Source organism: Natator depressus, chromosome 22 (assembly GCF_965152275.1).
Source record: "Natator depressus isolate rNatDep1 chromosome 22, rNatDep2.hap1, whole genome shotgun sequence".
NCBI lineage: Eukaryota > Metazoa > Chordata > Testudines > Cheloniidae > Natator > Natator depressus.
Genome location: NC_134255.1, coordinates 6875558 through 6891383, shown reverse-complemented (window position 1 = coordinate 6891383; position 15826 = coordinate 6875558). Strand labels below are relative to the sequence as shown.

Sequence of the window (15826 nt, the reverse complement as noted above, 5' to 3'; positions counted from 1 at the left end):
CCAACAACCATAGTTGCGAAGAAGTTAGACCTGCAAATTGCTGTGGGGACTCCATTGAGTTTGGTAACTGTCTGGTCTCTTTTTAAGGTTGACCCAATGCTTACCCCAGAGGAGCGGCATCTGAACAAGATGCAGAACCATGGCTATGAGAACCCAACTTACAAATACCTGGAGCAGATGCAGATTTAAAGGATCTGAAAATGCAGCAGCCCTGACCGGCAAAGGGGCGGGGCAGGGAGGGCCAAAATGGTCCAGTGTTTTGGATCGACTCCTGACCAACAGTTGCTTCAAGGGGACTTCATCTTACATTCAGAACTCCTGGATCATTAAGACTATAATTACTACTGTAGAGTTGCAATTTCCATTCTTTTAAATGGGTGAAGAAATGATAATATAACAATATATGATATATAAATCTTCTTAAATGGGACAAATGGATCTATTGCAGATATTTGACTGAGATGTAGTTTTTCTTTTTTAAAAAATTAATCTGAAAATCCCAGTTCTGTTGTGTTGTCGTCTGATACAAGCGCTATATATATATAAATGGGAAATGTTGATTTTTATTTCCGATAGACCACTTGTATATTGAAGGTCATTTGTACCAGCCACATTGTATAAAGAAGACACTTGTGGCTCTTTGGTCATTTTGGCTTTTATATATAAAGCAGTATTCTTTTTTTTAAAGTGAATTTTGCCAGAAGTTGCGAAGAGATTAAATAGGGTTAGGAGCTGTGAGAACATAACTAAGGGTGCAATTCAAAAAGATTAACGAACAGCTTTATAAAAATCCCCTGCTGCCTGCCAGTGATCTGTGCACTTCTGCAGCATAGTGGTGTAGTTTCTAGGAATCTAGACTCCCTGGAGGCAAGGAGTTAAAAGGCTTCTAGCATCTTTGTTTATAGCCATTCTAGTGGAATGTTAGAACATGGTTGTTCTGGAGTCTGCACATTCCCCTGATCTTCTGAAGTCAGTCTTGCTCTACAGTTGGAAGTCTTTGATATTGAATTTAAATCCCGCCTTCTGATCCTCTAACCAGCCTCCTTCAGTGCCCATCTGGCATTAGCTGTGCCCTGTTGCTACTACTTTGTAACTTTCTCCAGTCCACCCTCCCCCTACCACGTGGTAAGTAGTCTCCGAATGGAGGTTTTGGAGCTCTGCATCTCTTTCTAATGAGGCTGGGCTGTTCTGGAGTTGTGTGCATGCTCAGAATGCCCAAGCCTTGCAATAATCGAGCATTTGGGGAGCTGAATAACATGGGATTTTACTTCAAGTGGGGGATGTGGGAGAGAGAGAGGAAATGGATACTGCCTATTTTACAGAAAACTGGATGCACAGACCCTGAGGAGAGCGGGGGGGAGCACGGTGTTCCATTCACCATCATGTCTTTTGTAATGCTTGTATAGTTGATGTTCATGCTCATGGCTTTTTTAAATCTGGAGGTTCTGGTAACCTGTGGTGTATTTTTTCTATTTTCCTGTGACTTTGTTTTCTCCCTCCCCCCCCCCCCCCCCCCCCGTGTCTCTTCCCACTATGCACAGATTTAACTTAACCTGCAAACTCCTTAATGTGGTCTGTGGGGAATGTACAAAATTTAAACACATCAATAAACACTTTAACTTCCAGATCGATTTCTTTCTTTATTCATGGGCGTTCGGGATCTTGTCTTTTTTCCCTCCTTGCCCTTGTCAAAGCCCAGGGGAGTTTCTCTTTTTTGCACACCTACAACTCCAGTTCATAGTTAGTCCTTGAATGAAAGGACTGCTGCTCTCTGTTACTGAGGGGGAAGTATTCTCCCTGCACCACTACAAGGAACATTCATAGTGCACTCAGCCCTGCTAACCTTTGTGAAGGGAAGGGGACAGTAGTGATGTAAACCAACAGTGAGGACTACTTTATAGCTCTCTCTCTTCAGGCTGCAGCTGTCTAACAAACCAGGTACTCCAATGTCTGAGCCATGGCTTCTGTTCATGTTCAGATTGTTTCCAAAATGCATTCCAAGTTAGCTAGTTCTGAAATGCCAAATTCATTCCCTGGCTACAGGCTGATGCTGGCATGCTCCCTCAGAAGTGTCAGAACTACACTGTTCTTCTGGGGGGGCTTGCTTATGTCCATTCCATATTAGGGGTGTGTGCACCTGGAATCCATGGGGGTTCAGCCTCCTTCCCCACTGTCAGAGTTTCCAGCAAGAAGTAACGGGGGGGTGGGAGGGGGAGACCAGTGGCACCACTCCAGAGGGTGCCAGAGCTGGTCCCCTAGAGACACTGCTAAGGAGAAACTTCCGGCAGCGGTGCATGGGGCAAGCGCACTCACTAATGTGTTGCTCATGTCTATTCCATATCTCAAAGAACAGCAGTTATGGAAAAGATAAGTCTTCTAAAGCAAGCTGGCCAAGCCATTCTGGCTGCCAGCACTCCACCCACCCCTCTAACTGGCAGTGACAGATACAATCAGGGATTTTTATAGTACAACGATCTAGCTCTAACCTCTGCCCCAGGAGAGCTTAGTTCTAATGTTTGGTTTAAATACATGCCAGCAGATTATATTGTATACAAGAGCTATTGTAGGAAGGCTATTGCATGGAAGTGAAGGGAGCTGGAGCCTCCACTCTCTGAATTCATTCTGGGATACAAAGACTGACAAGCCATTAAACCTCCTGTCTTGGTGTCAAACCTTTGACTTAGCACCTTTTAAATGTCTTCAGAATGCCACTAACAACGCAAAGTAAAAGTGCCTTTAAATCTATGTAGCAGCCACTCTCTGTTTTAAGAACGTGACAGGCATTTTCTGCATGCCTCTCCCTTCCAAAATGTGTTTAAATGAATAGCCTACAGGGCTCTCAGCTTTCCTTGAGTTTTGTATGTTGCTGCTCTCACCCTTCCCTCTCTGAATTGTGACCTCATGCATGAACTCTGCCTCTCCTGCATCATGCTAAAATAGCTTGTGGAGTCATTGCCATTCCCCCATCTGGTTCCAAGATAGGATTTTAAGAGTTAATCTTTTTTGGACTCAATCTGAGCACACCAGCTTCAATAGGTTTTAGTGGGGGTCAGGGTGAGGGAGGAGAAGATGCAAAGGTTAAAATACAGGGGGTAATATGAGTGTTCATCTGACACCCCCTTAAAGAGGGGCTAGTCACTCAGAAGTGCCATGTTGTGGATGAATTATTCAGTCTACAGGAAAGAGCAGCTGCTGTCGTAAAACTCCTCCTCTTGGCTAGTCACAACTCATTTAAATGGTGAGTTTCACTTAAATATCATAGCTCCTCATCCACACCTTGTTTGACAGCTAGACCTTCACTATAATGGTCTGAAACACCCCCAAATGATGGGTGTTGACATCTGGATCCAGAGTTAGGGCTTAGGCTTTGCCTCCAACAGGTCATAAAATATTACACATCAGACTTGAATCCAGGTCTTATGTCTGTCTCATACTCAAAATGACTTGCTTATGATTTGGTTTCAGTGCACTGTCAAAGAAAAAGTTTTTAAATACAGTATTAGCTTTAAGATCATTGGTAAGCCATCCACAACTGACCCAAGCATAAATTATCCTAAGTATGATTTCTGTTTAGGCCATGGCTTAAATTTCCTTATCTCCCAAGTGCAGTTGTGAAAGCTCCATCTTGAACTAGACTGCACAAACGCCAGAACAACAACTTTGCACTCTCCACTGTAGGAGCAAGGACTACAGCTGGAAGAGAACTTTTGTCCTAACACCGCTCTTGGGCGTTCTGTGATCACTCCTGGCCAACACCATGAGACACAGCAAAGTAGAAGATGGCATCCACCCTCATCTTGCTCTGCTAATCAAATATAGCAGAATCAGAACATATCCAAGAGCCACCTATCCACAGCACAATCAAGAATTTGGTATTTAGAAGTAACTTTTTTTTTTGTAAGACTACATCTAATAGGACAATTGAAGGACCTTCCCCTTGGGAGAATCAAAGTACTTTACCTTAGCATTTATACCATACTCAGCATGGTCTCTGAGCACTCAAACTGTGGTTCTCTGCAATGTATGAATGAAGTTGGAGGGATTTTTTTTTTTTTAAACTAGGGTTGGGCAGGAAAGGGTTTGCCCATCCTGTGACTTTCATATCCATTTTCTTGACCCAAATTAGGATGAAAATTCAAATTTTTGCCAACCGAAAATCCTCCAAATTCACTTCGGCTCAAAGTTTTGTTTTAAACTTTGACCATTTTAATTTTTTGCTATAATTAGCTGAAATTTAAAATTTCAAAGTCATTTTGAACCAAATTTTTCACAATTGATTTAAAGCTCAAGTTGAAAAATTCATCTCAATCAACCCTTTCCTACAACATGGTTTTGTTTTTTCTGGATGAAAAAACAATGTTCTGACTAGCTCTAGTTTTTATGTAGTTGAATGAGCTGCTCCCTGTACGTGCCAGAGGCCAATCTGCTCACTTTAGTGACTAATAACTATGTGCTGCCTTATACTTCCCCTTAACCTAACAGTGTTATGGGAGAGTGGGCTGGAATCTAGCCCTTCTCATGCACCTTCAACAGAATCATTAAAGTTCCAGTCAGATAACCAGAGTTGCACAGGGGCCAATGCAGGCAGAACTGGAGCTGCAGAATCTTTCTCCCTGGTGATGCTTAAGAAGAGAAGACCTCAGCATGCTTTAATATAACAAGCATATTAAATACCTACCCAGATTGATTTCTCTTCACCCTTTTGCGTGTTACTTGTGGATTTTGGGGGGGGGAGAAACTAGCCATAGGTGTAGTTACTGCCCTGCCAGACCACTTTGCTTTATTCTGCTCCCATCTCCACTTCTGGTTTCTGCTACGTTGTAAATTCTTTGGGATGGGCACTGTCTTATTGCATGTGTGAACAGTGCCTAAAATGACAGAGGGCCCTTAGCTACAGAGCATTATTTATAATAGTCTCAGATCTCAGCCTAAAAATGAACAGCTGCCAGCTAGATCTAACTTACCTGTGAAGTGAGCATAGTTGGTGTGGAAATTCAAGAGATGACACAGCCCTAGCATGCTTTTAATAGAGTCGCATTGCAGAGTAGAACTGCAGCAAATCCCGGTTTAGTCTTTCAGAAGAGGAACTATCTGAGCTTCTTGTTCATACACTCCTCTGATCTGTAGAGGAGGGATGCATAGGAATGTGTGTCCACTCAATGCAGCTGTAAAATGAATATTAAGGCACAGTTAGCACAGCTTGTGTACTAGGTGAACAAGGGACATTCCCTCCCACAAATTCACACATGTCTTGGGATCTTACCACATTTGTACAGGAAAATGTAATATTCTGTCCTACTGCATGAGCTGGAAAGGTATGTCACTGCACAATACCTCCCAAACTAGATTAACCTTTCCAGTGGATTTGGGCTGGCATGGTGCTCCCCTGCCACTTGATTAGTTTAATTGGTGGTTTTGCAACTGGGATGCATTTATATATTGCTGGTAGTGTTAAGCGAGTCAGGGCTGTTCTCAGCTCTTATTTAAAGATTTTCTGCACTCCTAGAACATCAGCCAATAGGAAGCATTTGATCCATTTGTGTACGTCTTTCTCTTTAACTGTTTGCATTAAGCATCTAAAGCACCTGCTTTAAGGTTTTATTCCTCTTTGGACACAGGTGTGTAACAGTGCCTGAAACCAATGGGCATGTAGCAAAGCAAGGCTAGACACCTCTGGGCTAGATTCACAAACCAACTTCAGCACCATGATGTTAAATGACTGGGATGCACAAAGCCTGAGTTCAGTGCTTAAGGTCCCTGCCCACTGAATGGGAAGAGAGCACCTCAGGTGGGGATTCACAAAAGCCAGCACACCAGATTGCACCTCACCTAAGCTAGCCAATGGCAGGTGCCAGCTAAGGGTGTGCACTAAGCCCCACCCTATCTGAAATTGGGCTGCTGCAAGGCAAGCCCTTCGCTATTCTGGGCTGCAAACCCTGTCTTGGCATCAGGCACATATGCAGTTTTAGCAAGAAGCTTGAGGGAGAAGGAGACCTTCCTTGTAACTGGGTGCAGCGGTCAGGGTACTTACCTGGGATGTGGGACATCCTGCTTCAAGCTTCCCCCTTTCCTGCTGGAGAAAAGGGATTTGTCCTGGGATCTGCCACATCCCTGGTGAGTTCCCTGAGGCAGGCAGGGGTCTCCCTCAGTCTCCTGTCAAAGCTGTTCCCCTGTTGAGCAATAATGAAATAACTGAGACTGAGCACAAAACCATGAGTGATGCTTTAGCCTGCTGCTTTAGAGCATGTATGCGGGAGTGGGAGACCCAGGATCTAGTGGAACAGCTTCAGAAGCTCAGACTGCCCCATAGCCCAGGGGCTCTCACTCTTTTCCTTTCTGAGCTCCGCCCCTCTCCCTCCAACATGCTCTTAAAAACTCCACAGCCCAGTTGTGCCACAACCGTTTTTCTACATATAAACGCCAGGGCCGGTGTTAGAGGGTAGCAAGGAGGGGAATTGCCTGGGGCCCCAAACTAAAGGGGGAACTGCAAAGCTAAGGTGCTCAGGCTTCAGCTTCAGCCCTGGGTGGTGAGACTCGGGGCCCCAGGCTGCAGTTCTGTGTGGCAGGGCTTTGGTTTTCTGCCCTGGGGCCTAGCGAGTCTAATGCCAGCCAAGCTTGGCAGACCCCACCCGGAGCCCTGGTTGGGAAGCACTGCCAGAGCCCATTGGTTAGGGCCCGGACCTGAGAGGTGGCAGATCCCAGTTCAAATCCCTGCTGCCCCGCAGGTGGTAGGGGAACTTGAGCCGGGGGGGGGAGGGGGTCTCACACACCCCTCATGAGTACCCAAACACCTGGGCTACAAGTTATGAGGTAGCAACTCCTCCTCTGTTTTGGGTCATCTCACCAATAGGGGCCCAATCCAGCAGACGAGGTCTGAATGTGCTTACCAGCCCAGTCCCCACCGGGAAGAGTCAGAGGAGCAATCTCTCTTTCCCCATCCGTGCTGAGGGGCTGCAGGGTGCTTGCTCAGAAACAGGGGCACCTGGAGGGTGTGGGAGCAGGTGAGCAAGGTTTGGTGAATCCCAGCAGGGCCTAAGTCCTTTTGTGAATCCAGCCCACTGTCTAGGTGTGTGTGTGTGTGTGTATTGTGGGTCACTGAGTAGCATCATGGCTAGTTAGTATAATCCGTACACACCACATTATTCTCCCACTTTGCCCCCACTGCCCAGCTCATGCCAGAAAACAATGGCGTCATTGAAGGCAACAATGAGGAGAGTAGCCGCATAGTGCCAGCAGACGCACCTGGTGCTGAGCATGATGTTTCCATCATCCGTCTGGTCCCCGTCCGGCCATTCCCATGGTGGGTAGAGCACAAACAAAATCTGTTAAAATAAAGTGGTATGTTATTTTCTGGAGAAAAGAACCTAACCTAGCCTCACAGGTATTTAGGCTCCTAACTTCCATTGGTTTCAACGAATGAGCATCTGGGTTTTGGTCTGCAAAGCAGTCACACCTGTGTGTTTGGCATCAGCATCTCACCCATGACCGTTATTGTGTTGGCACAAATTCAGCTTTAGGATTTCACTGTGCAGATCAAATGCTGGAAGCAGCTGGATGGGGAGAGAAGCCCTTGTTTGCAGCACACAACAACTGTCAAACCTAGTTATAAATAGTTACAAAGAGGATGTGAAGGGTAAGTGGAGTTAAATGTGGAAATCCTATATTGGGAAGTGTACAAATCTCACTAACCCCAACCCTTGGAAGCTAATAAATAATGTACTGGAGGGTGGGGACACGGGACTGCCTCTCCCTCCCCCCCTCCTTTTGGCCCTGGCTCTGCAAGTTGTGGGAATAGGGAAGCTAATGTCTGGGAGGGGTCTGATCAACCACTGGTTTCACATCACTGATTCTGGCCTGGTTTAAGTGAAGGGAGCTTCCACAGGGCCTGCTCATCTCTCTGGGCCTGGACTTTGCCCAGAGGCCAGCTGGGAGCTTGGCCTTTGTCCTAGGATCCCTCCAGGCAAGTGCGTGGGGGATGAGCAATGCCCTTTACTGTTGGCATTTCTGAGAGGAGAAGCAAGGGCAGGTGCTGTCTTTCCAACCCACCTCTGAGAGCCAAAAAACAATATTTCGTGAGTGTAGCAGTTTTGAGGAGAAAATCCTTGACCCCAACAAAGAAACCGAGACAAATCTTAAAAAACCCAGGGAAAGCACTTCTCCAAAGGGAGACCTGCAGTCTGCCCCATGCACAGCCTGGAGGCAGAGAATACAGGGAGCGTTCTTCCTAAGACGAGCCTGCCTCCTGTTGCCATGGGGATTACCCATTGTGAAGACTGACTGACAAGGAGGGGATTCATCTACCATTAATTATTTTATATACTTATATCCTGTCATGTCCTCCATCTCCCCCCAGAGTGCTCAACAGGGTCACAACCAGGATGATGTTACGGGAACAGAATGACTGACCTGCCAGAACCAGGATCCCGCGTGAGGAGAGCATGGGTGCTGAAGAGCTGCAGGACAGGGGTGGCGTGGGATGAACACTTCCAGCCAAAGGCTGAGGGCATCGCCGCACAGGGCAACGATCAACAGCAAGTGGACGTGCTGCTGCAGGGCGGAGCGGTTACAGACGTGAAAGTGGAACAGGAAGTCTGCCAAAATTCAAACCCTATTGTTCAAGTAATAATGTCACTGAGCTGGTGAATCACCATGGACTGGTCCCCAAGCGTGCATGGAGGTTGGGCTACCATAATGGTGTTGCTGTGTTTTTTTCCCCCCCTGGTGCATGCATGTGCAAACTGCTCCTCAGGAAAGGTAAATGAGCATGCCACATGCTCAAGTGTGATGGAGCAAATCATAGAGGGGATGGGTGCCCCCCCACAGATAGTCTACTTGAGTTGTAGGGAAAGGGGTAACCCATCCTACATGCTAAGAAAAGCACCACCACCACATTATTTACTGTACCTGCAGCCATGTGGTTTGACTGTTTCCCCTCTATGTGAAAACCCCGTAGTGATACATTGGGTTACTAACCTTCAACAAACGTAGCCTGGGAGAATAGAAAGCGATCCAGCCCCCCGGGGCTACTTGAGATGGAAATAGGTGAGCATGTCCACCTTGCCTGGGAATAGGACGGAGAGGTACATAGTCAAATGCTGCCAGGTGTTCATGGGAACCCGGGTACGCTCCTTCCCAGGGTACAGATGCAAATGGAGGCCAGTGGGGACAAACTGCTCAGCCAGCATGCCTAGGGATAGAGGCATATATTTGGCTAGAAAAGAGGCAAACTCAGGGTAGAGCAATAGTCTAGCTTTGGCAACTCCGTGCCAGGACAGGGTGACAGAGGATTAATATCCATTAGCTCAAATGCATGTACCATAGGTAGTGTTTCAAGGCACTTCATGGGTTGGGTTGGAAAGGAGGAAGGAAAGCATTGGTACTTTCGTCAGGCTCCACCCACTTAAGAGGTTTCTTGCTGTGAATGGTGTAGGTCTTTATAATATGGTCATTCCCCATCTGTCTTGCAAGTACTAATATTTAGGACACTTTACATGCCAGCATCCATGACAGAACTCGCCAGCATTGGCAAAGGATGCTAACAAACATGTTTTAAATACTTGTATTTATATGGAATGTAGGAACCTAGGTTCCATTGAACTTCATTGGGATTTAGGCTCCCAAATCACGTAGGGACCCTTTTGAAAAATGTTATCCATAGTCTAAATTTTCAAAAGAGATTAGTGATTTTGGGTGCCTCTGTTTTCAGGTGAGATGAATAGGGCGCAGTTTTCAGAAAACAATGAGCCGTCTGAAAGAACAGGCCCCTTTAAGAGGCATTTTGAATCCATAGTTAGGCACTTAATGGGATGATTTTTGGAAGTGGCTGAAAATTATACTTAGGAAAATTATTCTCAACATGCATCTAAGATTTACCATGACTCAGTTTCCACACAAGCACTCCTCTATTAATGTTGGTTGCATCCAAAATATCAATATAAGCATATATACCCTTATAGTGTATATCCTTGTAACAATACAGTTATAAGCATTGGCCAAATACTCATAACTGCATCGGGTCTGGGAGACACCTTCCCACCATGGCGTGACTCCAGAGGAGTAAGGAAAAGCTCTGACAAAGAGTCCCTAGAAAGAATTGTTTTTATATACACTATAATGAACAAATGATGTCATTACTGGACTTGAGCTAAAGTCAGCTGAAGCAGTTTTAGGGTTGCACTCTGCTATCTTCAAGGTTTTCCCCTTTTCTCACTTTGCCATATTTTTTCCAGCTACTGGACTAAGCATTTCTAATCAATAATTTACTGTACCGGTTGCCCAATTAACCATGTTTTTTTATTTCCCAAACCTTAAATAAGATAACACTGGTATTCCAAAGGGTCGCTACAAAGTTTAACACACACAATCCTGCTTTCTCGTGAGTCCATTTCTTTTGGTCACATGCTTTGGGCCTATTTCTCCTGGTCATAGCCAAAGTCAATTTAAAACCATAGTTCACTCAGGCCAAATATGGACCATGTTCCTACAGTGCACACAAATCCCATTGAAACTTCTTTTTGCTATCAATGAGATTTGTGCTCCATAAATCACTTTAGGAGCTTTTGAAAATTGCACTGTAATTATGGAGTGATGGGCCTCTTTTTGAAAATTCTGGCCATGTGTTAGGTTGGGCACCCAAAAGCGGAGGCACCAAAAATGGCTACTCACTTTGAAGATTAATTATTATGGGTAAAATTTTCAACAGGACCTAAATAACTTAGTAGCCAAAGTCCCATTTTCAGAAAGGACTTAGGCACTGAGGAGCCGAAACTCAGTGCTCCTGTCATTTAGATGCTTTTGAAAATTTTACGCTATATTTTATGCGCCCACACAAAATATCAATAGAATTAAAGTACCCCGACGTATGGCATTTTTTTAAGCAGGCCATGCTTGGGGAGTTTGAAGAGTTAGCAACAAGCCATTTTTAAGATATAGGGATCCAGAGCCATACTGGACACCTTGAATCCAATATTTTACAGCACCTTTATAACATTATCCCTAACACACAGGTTAAACAGTTTACTTCATACTTTCAGAGACACAATTTTCAATATAGCCTGAGAGGCACTATGAACACAGATGCCAACGCATTTTTTGCTACGCCAAGTCATAAGGGAAGGTGTAAATAAGACATTTAATGGAACCTTGACCACAACATTGAAGAATGGAGACACTAATTGTCCCTCTATAACACTAATACATACACAGGTGCCCTCTCCTGGTAAACTATGGGGCGTTATGGGTCAGTTTTGTATATTGCTGTGTCTCGGCATGTTTTTTGGTAGTAAACGTTATGTTAGATTAACATGAATTCGCTTACTGGCAGCAGGCAAGAATTTAAGAAACTTACCCACAAAGGAGAAAATAAGTTTGCCAGCAGCGTCAACAAACTCCAGACTCTGGTAACACCTGTTTGTGCAGCAGGTTTTATTCAGTCTCATCAGCGGGTAGTTCAGAGACCACCACAATCCAAGCATAAGGATTAAAGCATCAGGAAGGGCGTGGCCACCAAAAATTCCCCAGCTCTACGCCAGCTCACTGGAAACCTGGACCTAAAAGGCAAAAACAGGCATTTCAATAGCTCCATGTACAGTAGCGCTGAGCAAATAATGGATTGATTTTTTTTTTTTTTTTTGATTGAAGCTGACCCTGGGAATCCAGGGGAAAATAAAAATCCAGGGAAATTTGAACAAAAACCAGGTTTTTTTTGCTATTCTTTGTCAAATCAAAAATCTTGAAAACATTTGATTTTGAATCAACTAAATCATTTCAAGTAGATTTGAACAGAATTTTGGAGAGTTTTCTGTTTGTTTCCAGTTAATCAAAACGTTTTGAAATTAATCAAAAAGAATTTGACAAAAATGCCCTTTTTTTTTTTTTGGACCAAAAAAATCAAGAAGTCGTCAAAAAAAGGTCATCCAGGTCGACTGTTCAGAAGCCTTAATTTCTTGATTTCCAATGTTTGGCTTCTGACAGATAAAACCTTCAGAGCAAAAGAAAGGAAAATGCCTGAATAAGGTTAATTCTGCCCTTTGAAAACAAATCCTTTAGGAATAGGCGGGGCAGCATCACTAGGATTATAGACATTGTGAAAGGACAATGGGAATATGTTCTTGTGAGCTCTGTAATTAATGTTCTCCTTTATGATGTTCCCATGACTCTTACCGGAATCAGCAAAGTGATAAACACTGGATGGAAACATGCCCATTCCCTGTGGTAGCGCAAAGAATAAGGACTCAGGTAGGGTCCCCTCTAAGGAAATCCATCATGTCATTTAGGGTGAGAAAGGAACCATCTTTTTGTTGTGTGTTTGTACAGCGCCTAGCACAATGAGGTCCTGGTCCGTAACTGAGGCTCCTAAATGCTACAGTAATACAAATCATAAATAGCTTTATTCAAGTTGACCCCTCTTTAGGGGTCAGTTCTGGGAGAAGACAATACTCAAATGACAAGTGTCTGATTTTCTAATGCGATTGACATCATTAGCTGTGTTTTCTTCAGTTTATTGCTCTGTTGACATTTTTAACCAGGCGGAAACACGGGCCCAAAGTCAGGGTTTGCTGTAGGCAGCATTGTTTTGGCAAGTCAATTTTTCTCCTTTCAATTCTTCTTCTGTCCACCAAAAGGGAAAGGATGGGAGGGGCCTGGGCAGCATAACCAACAAATACATCTGATCAAAACCAGACAGAGAGACCCTGGGTAGTCCCTGTGCCCATCACGAGAGGCTGGAAGAGGCTGCCTGCCTCAGCTACACTGTTTAGATGGCAAGGCAAGCACCCGGTGCGTGAATGGGGTGAATGTGTGGGGTGGTCAGCCCCCTCACCCCAGTCTCTGAGAACTCCTCTTGAGTACTTATTTGGATAAACAGCATATCCAAAGTTACAGCAGTTAGTACTAGGAAGAAGAGCATGGGAGTAGAGCTAAAACTTCATGTTTCTATGTACCCCCCTCTTACAGAATCTCTCGACCTCAAACCCCACACACTTTGGCTGAGGGCTATGTGCATATGAGTGAATTCTGAAATCAGGTGACTCTGCATAGGCATCACTGGCCTAATTAAATGGACTTCCCCAGGGATGTCTCCCCACCCAGGCTCTTCACTCCAGATCCATCCTAAGGGCAAACAGTCCTGTCAAACAAACCTGGTTCTTTAGAAAGTCTCCAGCACATCCTTCGTAGCTATTCGTGCCAACTCCCTGGCCCTTCCCGTTCCCTTACAGGGCTTTCAGAACCAGCCCAGGACTTAGAGTCCCTTTTATATGGGAAGAGATTTACCAGTGCTGCCTTTGCCACTCTGGACACTTTTTCTCCAATGCAGAGACCTAGGCTGTCATAAATATAAAGGGAAGGGTGAACACCTTTAAATCCCTCCTGGCCAGAGGAAAAACCCTTTCACCTGTAAAGGGTTAAGAAGCTAGGATAACCTCGCTGGCACCTGACCACAATGACCAATGAGGAGACAAGATACTTTCAAAGCCGGAGTGGGGGAGAAACAAAGGTTCTCCCTGTCTGTGTGATCCTTTTGCCGGGAACAGAAAAGGAATGGAGTCTTAGAACTTAGTAAGTAATCTAGCTAGATATGCGTTAGATTCTGTTTTGTTTAAATGACTGATAAAATAAGCTGTGCTGAAGGGAATGTATATTCCTGTTTTTGTGTCTTTTTGTAACTTAAGGTTTTGCCTAGAGGGATTCTCTATGTTTTGAATCTGATTATCCTGTAAGGTATTTACCATCCTGATTTTACAGAGGTGATTCTTTTACTTTTTCTTCAATTAAAATTCTTCTTTTAAGAACCTGATTGCTTTTTCATTGTTCTTAAGATCCAAGGGTTTGGGTCTGTGTTCACCGATGCAAATTGGTGAGGATTTTTATCAAGCCTTCCCCAGGAAAGGGGGTGTAGAGTTTGGGAGGATTTTTTGGGGAAAGACATTTCCAAGCGGGCTCTTTCCCTGTTATATATTTGTTAGATGCTTGGTGGTGGCAGCAATAAAGTCCAAGGGAAAAAGGTAAAATAGTTTGTACTTTGGGGAAGTTTTAACCTAAGCCGGTAAAAATAAGCTTAGGGGGTTTTTCATGCAGGTCCCCACATCTGTACCCTAGAGTTCAGAGTGGGGAAGGAACCTTGACAGTGGGGAAAATAACTGAAATAATTTAAGTTATTTTTAGTTATTTCACTGGTGTCTGTGAAAAACCAGCATGTGCGCTGTGAAGTTAGGCCATTCTGGATACCACAGCATCAGTTCAGTCCCTGTTTATGCATGTTTCATCTTTTCATCCTAGTTTCCATGCTCAGTCCGGATAACAATAAATCTTGGTGTCCTTTAAGCAACATTTTTGGTATCTTTCTGAGGTTTTCATTGTCTTGATATCTTAGAAATATATCACTGTTTGCTTTTGAAGTTTCTTTTGGGTTAGCCTTTGATTTTAATGCTCTGTGTGCTCTTTTGACTTCAGGATTTGGGACATCAGCTTCTCCGCTAACACAGTTTTCAACATGTTGTGGATAAAGATAAACATTAGGCTCCCCTCCCTCTTTCTAGTAGGTGGAAATTAAAACTTCTGCTCCAGTCTTCCAGCTCATTGGATTCTAGCTTCAAAAAGTTGCCACCTTCCTTGGGCCTTTGAATATCTATTTCATTTCCTACTTCTGCTGTCTAAGCCACGGATTCCGCTTTAAGCTTTCTTTGCATTTGGGTTTGTATTAAATCTAATTTGTTATGGGGTTACAGAGACAGAAGATTTTTATCTCTGCAACACAGTTTGTCTTGATTCTGCCTCAAATTCTGGAGCATACTAATTATGTTGTGTATGTCTTCTCAGCCTGGTGCTCCTCCTGGTGCAATACTGGGGATCAGCTCAGAACCAGGCAGAGGTTGCTTTATGAATTGTGTTTTCATGAAAGATACTTAATGGTGCCGCCTAATTTGCAGGTGTTTGCTTTTCCTGATGGTTCATCCACCTCTTTGGGTTTGCCAGAGGATGTTCTTTTTGATTAAAAGTATTTGGGGCAGCTCATGTTTTGAGTGAATGCAGAGGCATGGTAGTATGTGTTTGCCCTAGTGCCTTCAGATATTATCCATAATTAGAACTGTAAAATATACATGATTAGATCTTAATTCAAAACACTGCTATACATAAGGCTTCAGATCTTGCCTACCTTACTCAGACAAACTGTGCCACTGAAGAGATTGAAATTTGGCCCAAATATTTTGAATAAATGGCCAAGTATTCAAACAGCAGTTGCTCGTGCTAGAGTTAAATTGTAGTTTTTGGCTATCCATTCTTTTATTTTAATGATCTTTTATTATGCAACTCACAAATTTACAGAGAAACCCTCTGTAAGCAGCACTTGCACCACAATTACACGAACAAATTCCCATCTCTACATACCTACTAGTGAACAAATAGAATAAACTCACCTGAGGAACATTTCTCAGGCCTGATCTACAGCAATTATAGCCACTCAAGGGAGCTGGTTACAACACAATTCTTAATTTGTTGGGTAGCCAAAAGTTTATACACATTCCCTAGCCTTGGACAGGCCCAAGTGTAGCCCTGTTAAGGAACACAACTAAGATCCCGTCTACTTAGCATTGAAACTACATTATAATTGGGTCAGCGGATAACTGGGTTCTTGACTCGACTTTAGCTGTAGCATTGACAGCTTGGACACAAACAGTTACAGCTCTCAAGCCTGAATCCCATGCCTGCAAGCTGAACTTTGAAATGCCACCTTATAAAGCATATTGTATCATCTCCTGAATAAATGAATATTTAATACACCAGTCTTGTACTCTGTATAGGTAAACTCCACTGAATTAAGCTCCCT

General features: G+C 43.9%; 1 protein-coding gene across 4 annotated transcripts in view; it reads left to right on the top strand.

Moving 5' to 3' along the window:
* Positions 1–1343, top strand: part of APLP2 (amyloid beta precursor like protein 2) — a 70548-nt gene extending 69205 nt beyond the window's left edge. For all 4 annotated transcript variants that reach the window (XM_074936774.1, XM_074936773.1, XM_074936772.1 and 1 more), the window contains one exon: positions 88–1343. In XM_074936774.1, the coding sequence (XP_074792875.1) occupies positions 88–189 (102 nt within the window). In that variant the 3' untranslated portion in view covers positions 190–1343. The remainder of the gene's footprint in view (positions 1–87) is intronic.
* Positions 1344–15826: the final 14483 nt, after the last annotated feature.